Here is a 7,410-nt window from a genome sequence, read left to right as displayed (position 1 = left end):
AGGGCGGGGTGAGGAGCTCAGGGCGGGGTGAGGAGCTCAGGGCGGGGTGAGGAGCTGAGGGCGGGGTGAGGAGCTCAGGGCGGGGTGAGGAGGGGGAGAGCCGAGGGCGGGGTGAGGAGGGGGAGCAGCGCCGGGGGGTGCCCGGCCCGGTGCCGCCATCCCCCCGCTCCCGGCTGCTGCCGGGGCTGGAGGCAGCGGAGACGGAGCTGCCGGAGCCCCGCGGCGGGTCGGTCCCTGCTCGAAGCCCCCCGGGAGCTGGGGTCGGGGCGAGGCGGGGTCGGGGCGAGGCGGGGCCGGACCCGGTTGAAGCCCGCGGCGGCTGCGGACCTGAGTGAAAGCCGCCGGGGTTGAGGCTGCCCCCGGCTTTGGGCTGGAGCCCGGCAGCGGTTGAGGCCGGGCCGGGGACTGGGGAGGCCCTGGGAGGTGCCCGAAGGGATCTGGGGCGCTTTCAAACCTGCTGCGTGTCAGGAGTCCGAGACGTTGTGATGCTGCTGCTGTGGGCAAGCTCAGCTCCTTCCATTGTGCTGCACCCACCAGGCAGCCGAGTTACACACAGGGAGAAAGCTCCCACCAGCAAGTGACTCAGCTGAGGGCTTTAAACGAGCTTGGCAGCAGCTGGCTGAGTCAACCCCCTCAGGTCCTTTCCCTCCAGGCAGCTTTCCAGCCACTCTGGGGAGGGACAGCCCTTTCCTCACCTTCTCTTCACAGACGAGGTTGAAAGCAGGCCCAGCCAGGACCCCACATCTAGGGGGCTGGAGGCTTTAGGGAGGCTTTGAAACCTTCCTAGCACTGTCCCATCATAGAAACTGCAGGCAGGTTGTCTCTAGGGACACCTGGATCAACGTGCAAGCAGCAAGAAGGCTGGACAAATAGTGTTGCTTTGCAATCAGTAATGAGAGTGATTAGTCAAGTCATGATGTACCTAAGGGCAAGAGTGCCCACACTGGCCAGGACACCTCATGTGCAGGAATACTTACCCTTGGAATTGCTTACTTTGCATCCCAGCCTCTCTCCTCGCTTGGCACAGGCCAGCTGTGGGTTTTCCTGACGCCACACAGCCAGCCCAGCCTGCAGCTCTGCTGTCCCCAGGGAGGCTTTTCACCTTCCTGGCCCAGCCCCGGGAGCTGGTGAGCAGACACAGCAACCCACAGAGGCATAAGCAGGTCTTTATGAGCCGGCCACAGCAGCTGCTTTGTGCGAGGGGTGCTGGCACAGCCTGGCCGGACACTCACCTGAGAAGGCTTCTGTGTGCAGAGGGAAGGCTGTCCTGGGGGCAGCATGTCCTTTCCCTGCTGTCCTCAAAGGCCCTCCTCACCTTTTCAACCTCCAGCTCTGTCCATGCAGGGCTCTGACCGTGCTGGTGCTGCCAGGGGGTGCCCAAGGAGTGTGGGAGGCTGCACCTCTTTTGTCCTTGCTGCCCAGCCTCCTCGAGGGGGGAGCAGGGGAATAGCTCAGGTGCTCAGTGAGCTGTGGAGCAGCATCTTTGACGGCCTGCACCATTTGCTTCTGTCAGAAACATTTGCCCCTGTGCTGGGCCCTGGGGAGGCTGCAGCTCCAGGGCTGTGCTGAGTGCTGGGCCCTTCACTCACTGCCACAGGGACACTGAGGGGCTGCAGCTCCAGGGCTGTGTCAGTGCTGGGCCCCTCACTCACTGCCACAGGGACACTGAGGGGCTGCAGCGTGGCCAGAGCCAGGCACAGAGCTGGGGAAGGGGCTGGAGCACAAGGGGCTGGGGAGAGGCTGAGGGAATGGGGGTGTTGAGCCTGGAGAAGAGGAGGCTGAGGGGAGACAGGAGCCCTCTCTGACACTCCCTGACAGGAGGCTGCAGGGGTTGGTCTCTGCTGCCAAGTCACAGGCAACAGAACAAAGGTGCTGGGGACAAGCCTTGGCTGTGCAGGATGTGCAGGGCAGCACATTCAGCCCATCTCCCAGTCCTGTGCTGGGGGCTCTTCAGCATGGCCCCTGGGAACAACGGTGGTGGGAGGGATGAGACAGTACCTGAGCCTGGGCAGGCTCGGCTGCTCTACTGGCACCCTGAGCTGTGCAAGGGACCCTGCCCTGACCACAGAAGCACAGGCTGCTCCCATGCAGCAGGCACAGAGCAAGGAGGACACCCTTCCTGCAGCCACTTTTCTTTTATTAGAGGTTACAAGAGAGAAGGAGCCAGGCCTGCACGCCACACAGCATCACCTGCACACCCTGCGCCCTGCCCTGCCACGTGCCATGCAGGCAGAGAGGAGGGGAGCTGGCAGAGGCTGGCACCCCCAGGCTGCTGTCCCCGTTGCCCGCAGGGTTCTCCTCACAGCCTTTGCCACAGGCACCGTTTCAGCTGTGGTGGCTCTGCCCTGCCAGCCAGGAGCAAGCATTATGAACTGAGCTGAGCCCGCTCCCTCGTTGCCCAGCAGAGAGCCCTGTCTCAGCCCCACCCCCAAAGGGGATCAGAACTCGTAAGGGGACACAAACACAGTGACCCTGAAGATGTGCTTGCCCAGCAGGACCTTGTGGGAGAACTCGCTCATCTCCAGCTCCACCTCCAGCGTGGCCGGTCCCGCCACGGGGCTGGTGAGCAGCAGCTCTGCCGTCTGCCGGTCGGCACGGCGCACGGCGAAGGTGCCCTGCGGCTGCGGCTGGGCTCGGCCGCCCGTGACGGCGAAGCGCAGGCTGTCGCCCGTGAAGCGCGTGGTGGACGTGCTGAGGAGCACGTGGGGCACGCTGCGGTTGGCCTGGAGCGGCAGGTAGTGGAAGGAGATGGAGGTGGCGGCCAGGCGACAGGCTCGGCTCTCCGCGGGACACGGGGTCCTCTCGCACTGGCTGCGGGGACAGGACGGCACCAGTGCTCAGGGGAAGCGTTTGGCCCCAGGCAATGGCCTTGCAAACGAGCCTGGCCCCTTCTGCAGGCAGCATCTCTGCTGGCCCTGTGGCAGAGCAACCCAAGCCAGCCACATCGAGTGTGCCCAGGACAGCTCTGGCCCATCCCTGCCTTTGCCAGGCCAATGCTGTGGGAACAGCTCTGGGGCACGCTCTGAGGCTCCCATGGGCTCAGCTGGAGGCCAGCGATGGAGCCAGCCCCAGATGTGCCTCCTGACACGAATCAGGGATGGAGCCAGCCCCAGATGTGCCTCCTGACATGTATCAGCGATGGAGCCAGCCCCAGATGTGCCTCCTGACATGAATCAGTGATGGAGCCAGCCCCAGATGTGCCTCCTGACATGATGGAGCCAGCCCCAGATGTGCCTCCTGACATGAATCAGGGATGGAGCCAGCCCCAGATGTGCCTCCTGACATGAATCAGCGATGGAGCCAGCCCCAGATGTGCCTCCTGACATGTATCAGCGATGGAGCCAGCCCCAGATGTGCCTCCTGACACGAATCAGGGATGGAGCCAGCCCCAGATGTGCCTCCTGACATGAATCAGGGATGGAGCCAGCCCCAGATGTGCCTCCTGACATGAATCAGCAATGGAGCCAGCCCCAGATGTGCCTCCTGACATGAATCAGCGATGGAGCCAGCCCCAGATGTGCCTCCTGACATGATGGAGCCAGCCCCAGATGTGCCTCCTGACGTGAATCAGGGATGCTCCTCTGCTCAGGTGGCTTGTGCTCGGCTACAAAGCCATTTCTAGGGTGGGACTGGTGGGGCTTTGCCTGCTACATGGCAGCCAACAGCACCACATGGACGTGTGGCCAAGGGGACGTGGCATGGTTCCCATCAGGGCAGGGTCCTGGGAAAAGCCACCACGTACTGGGGGGCTCCCACCCACCACATCCCCAGACTCTTGGCAAGGGGAGTGAGCCAAACACACCCCACGTGGCACTTTGGCCCCTGGAGCACACGTAGAACCCGTTTCCCGGGGGCTGCAGGTACTCACAAAGCAGAGGTCTTGACGTAGCTGGTGTTGTGGCGTGCCGGGGGGCACTTGGGGCGCACGCAGCGGTGGCCCCCGAAGGTGTTGATGCAGAGCTCGCCCTGGGTGCAGTTGTGCTGCTTCCCCACGCACTCGTTCACATCTGTGGTGGTGACACAGGGTGAGTGGGGCTGTCCCCTGGTCCCACAGGACACTCCCTGCCCCGTACCCACCGCTCTTACCCTCGCAGGTGTTGCGGTCAGCGTGCAGCAGGTAGCCGGGGGGGCAGAGGCAGCGATAGGAGCCAGGGACGTTGAGGCAGCTGTGGAGGCAAAGCCGGGTCTGGGGGCTGGACTGGAAGAGCTGGCACTCATCCACATCTGGGGAGACAGAGAGGGGCAAGGCCAAGGGGGTCTCATCACTGCCTGAGCCTTGGTTTCCCTCTTCCCACCACCTTCACCCCACTGTCACCTTGGCACAGGCCGCCGGGTCGCAGCTGGAAGCCGGTGTCGCAGCTGCAGCGCCGGGAGCCCGGGCGGCCCTCGGCACAGCGGGGCTGGCGGCTGAAGGACGCGTTGCTCAGCGTCACCCAGTCTGCAGGGGCACAGACAGGCTGTCACTGGGGGCTGGGGGCATGTGGGGGGTGCTGGGGGCCTGAGGGGCTGACAGGGAAGTAAAGGGCTGCCTGGGAAGGGGCTACCCGGTGCGGTCCCCATGAGCATCCCCATCCGCTACAGCTCAAACCTGGGCACCTACAGGCATAGATGGGGCTCTGGCAGCTGGGGCCTGACCAGCCCTTGGGGCAAAGGCACGTGTAGCTCTGGTTGCCATCCACGCAGGTGCCGCTGTTGGCACACGGATTGCTGGAGCAGTCGTCGATACCTGGGGAGAAGCAGCTCGTGAACACCACCCCATCCCGCCACGCAGGCTGCAGCCTCCGGGCTGCTCCCCCTGCAGCCGGGAGAGCAGAGCGGTGGGACCCCGCAGCTCGGGGTGACAGAGGAGCCCCCTGAGGACCCCTGCCCCCCGCTGCACTTCACTTCTGCAGGAGGGCTGGGTGCCGCTCCACGTGCGGTTGTGCCGGCAGCTGCGCGTCTCCGAGCCCACCAGCCGGAACCCGGCGTCGCAGACGAAGTGAACGTCGTGTCCCGGGCGCAGGCTGCGACCCAGCACCCGCCCGTTCCGGGGCACGGCCGGCGGCGGACACGTCTCTGCAGACACACACACACAGACACGGGTGGGGATGGACAGAGCGACAGCGCCGGGACGGAGCCAACACCAGCCCCAGCAAGGACGTGGGGGTCCCCGTGCCCAGGCTGCCGGCAGGGTCCCGTGGGGGGTGAGCCCTGGCCGGCGTTACCGTTGTGCTTGGCGCCGAGTCGCTGGAGGCGGCCGTGCAGGACGGAGAGCTGGTGCCGGAGGGCGCGTGTGCCCCGCAGCTGCGCAGCCTCCTGCGCCGCCAGCAGCCTCTGCATCTGCCGCAGCGCGCCCAGCGCCTGCTGCGGGCTCAGGCACTCCTGGGGGGTGCAAGGGCACCTCTGTCACACACCACACTCCCCCACCACCCTGCTGCAGCCTAGGGGGACACTTCCATGCAGGCAGCGTCTTTGGGGTTGCTGCCTGCCAGGATGCCCTGCCCTGGGCAGAGCCCCTTCCCCACTAACCCAGTGTAGGGTCTGCCACTACCTCGTACCTGCTCCAGCTTCAGCCCCTCTGCTTGCTCCTTCCCCAGCATCCAGGTACCAAAAAGCCCCACAAGCAGCCCTCTGGCCCTGGGCACTGTGCCTGTGCCACACCCCCTACCCCTGGGTGGCAATGGGGCGCTGGGGCACGAGAGGCGGGCGCAGAGAAGCCCCCAGTGGGTGTCTGCGAGGAGGACACACGGATCCTTACCTGGGCGCTGCCGAGGGGCAGCTGCAGGATGCCCAGGGCCAGCCAGGCTGGCAGTGGGACCAGGAGCATGGTGGCAGGGCTGGCTCTGGCCGTGCGGGCTGCAGGGACGAGGTGCCGGCGCTGCGGTTTGGGCCCCTCACCGCGATTTATTCGCGCCGCGTGCCCACGTGGTTGTTGGTTTTTCCCCTGGCTGAGGCCGAGCCGTAGGAAAGTTTCCCCTTGGCACTGGCACCAGCCTCTCCTTTCCCTCTCCAGACACGGGAGGCTTTGGGGCCTTTCATGTCCCCGGGGCCGGCAGCTGCCGGGGGCAGGCGGTGGCTGTCACGGCTCTCGCTGCAGCGCTGGCGGTGCCGGGCTCCCCACGGCCACTGCTCCAGGGCTCCCCAGCACACGGGGCTGCAGCGTGAGCCTAATCCCCTGTGTTTGCTTAAGTGTGGGAAAGCCTCCTGTGAGAAGGGATGGCTCTGGTGGCAGCTCCCTGGCAGGGCTGGGGCTGCTGAGAAGGGCAGCCCACCAGCAATCACAGACTCACCCGCCTCGGCACAGTGTTGCTGGGGTGGGCTCAGCCCTGCCTGGAGCTTAGAGGGGACCTGGAGCTTAGAGGGGGGGTCTGTGGCAATCCACAGCTGGGGTGCAGGTTGCCACTATGGGCAGCATTAACATGGGAGGCAGCATTAAAGTTGGGTTAGGGTTGGGGTTACCATTAGGGTCATGGGTAGGGCTCAGGCCAGGTTTTGGGTTAGGGTTAAAGGTTGGTGTCAGGATTGGTGTCAATGGTTCAGGCCCATACAAACAGGAGGGTTTAGATGAGGGTTGGGGTTGGCATTTGGCATTAGGGATGGGGTTTAGGCCAGGGTTAGGGTGAGGTTCAGGGAAATGGAGCTGAAGGCATTCTGAGCTGCCTATCTGCTGACATCCAGCTCAGCCCCACTAGCTGTAGGGTGGGATGTTCCCAGTTCATGACAGCCCAGAGGAAGGGGCACAGCAAGTGTGGGATGAGCAGGGATGTCTGAGCAGGGATGTCTGAAGCCCACACATCTGCCCTGTCCAGGGGAGCACCCCCAGCCCCCTAGACTGGGTGCTGGGAGCCATGTACTGTGGCAGAGCCATCAGGGTGCAACCAAGCCCCCTGAGCAGTGTGTGCTCCAGGTCCCTTGCACAGCCCTGAGCACCCACAGAGACGTGCCCCCACAGAGCCTGGCACCAATCCTGCTGCTGGCCCACCGACTCCTGCATCCTCCCACCCCTCACCACTCTGCCCAGCTCGCCCGAGCGGGTACTTGGCTCCTTGCCTGCAGTGGTGTGTGTTACCTCCCTGGCATGTTTAATTCATGGGGCAGGAGGAAAGCTGACAGGGGGCCCCTCCTTTAGCTGCCTCAGGCCCCTTGACATGTAATCTCCCCGTGCCCCAAAGTGGGTGCCCCTAGGGACCCCCACTCCTGCCCCCCCCTTCCCATCCCCGCGGGGCCGGGGCAGAGCCCGGGGGCCGCCCCTGCTGCGGGGCATGCCGGCAGCGCTGCAGCCCCGGGAGCTGTCTGCTGTGTTCGCGCCACCGAGCAACTGTTTTGACAGAGCTATTGCTCACCCGTCAAGCTTTTGTTCAAGCTGACCAGCGGTGCCTGTCTGGACTCTTGAATAGGATCAAATCCTGCAACCAGACACACACAGAGGAG

General features: G+C 64.7%; 1 protein-coding gene across 1 annotated transcript; it reads right to left on the bottom strand.

Annotated features, from left to right (window-relative positions):
- Positions 1-2,404: 2,404 nt before the first annotated feature.
- On the bottom strand, positions 2,405-5,806 carry LOC133626739 (fibulin-7-like). Its single transcript, XM_062007667.1, has 8 exons — positions 5,738-5,806; positions 5,205-5,361; positions 4,885-5,055; positions 4,601-4,726; positions 4,316-4,438; positions 4,087-4,224; positions 3,869-4,007; positions 2,405-2,811 (listed from the first exon to the last, which is right to left on the bottom strand). Exons 1-8 carry the CDS (start codon positions 5,804-5,806, stop codon positions 2,439-2,441), a joined length of 1,296 nt encoding a protein of 431 aa, XP_061863651.1. The 3' UTR covers positions 2,405-2,438.
- Between the last annotated feature and the right edge of the window lie 1,604 nt (positions 5,807-7,410).

The sequence above is a fragment of the Colius striatus genome, chromosome 14, assembly GCF_028858725.1.
Source record: "Colius striatus isolate bColStr4 chromosome 14, bColStr4.1.hap1, whole genome shotgun sequence".
Classification (NCBI taxonomy): Eukaryota; Metazoa; Chordata; class Aves; order Coliiformes; family Coliidae; genus Colius; species Colius striatus.
This window is presented reverse-complemented; position numbering and strand designations above follow the sequence as displayed.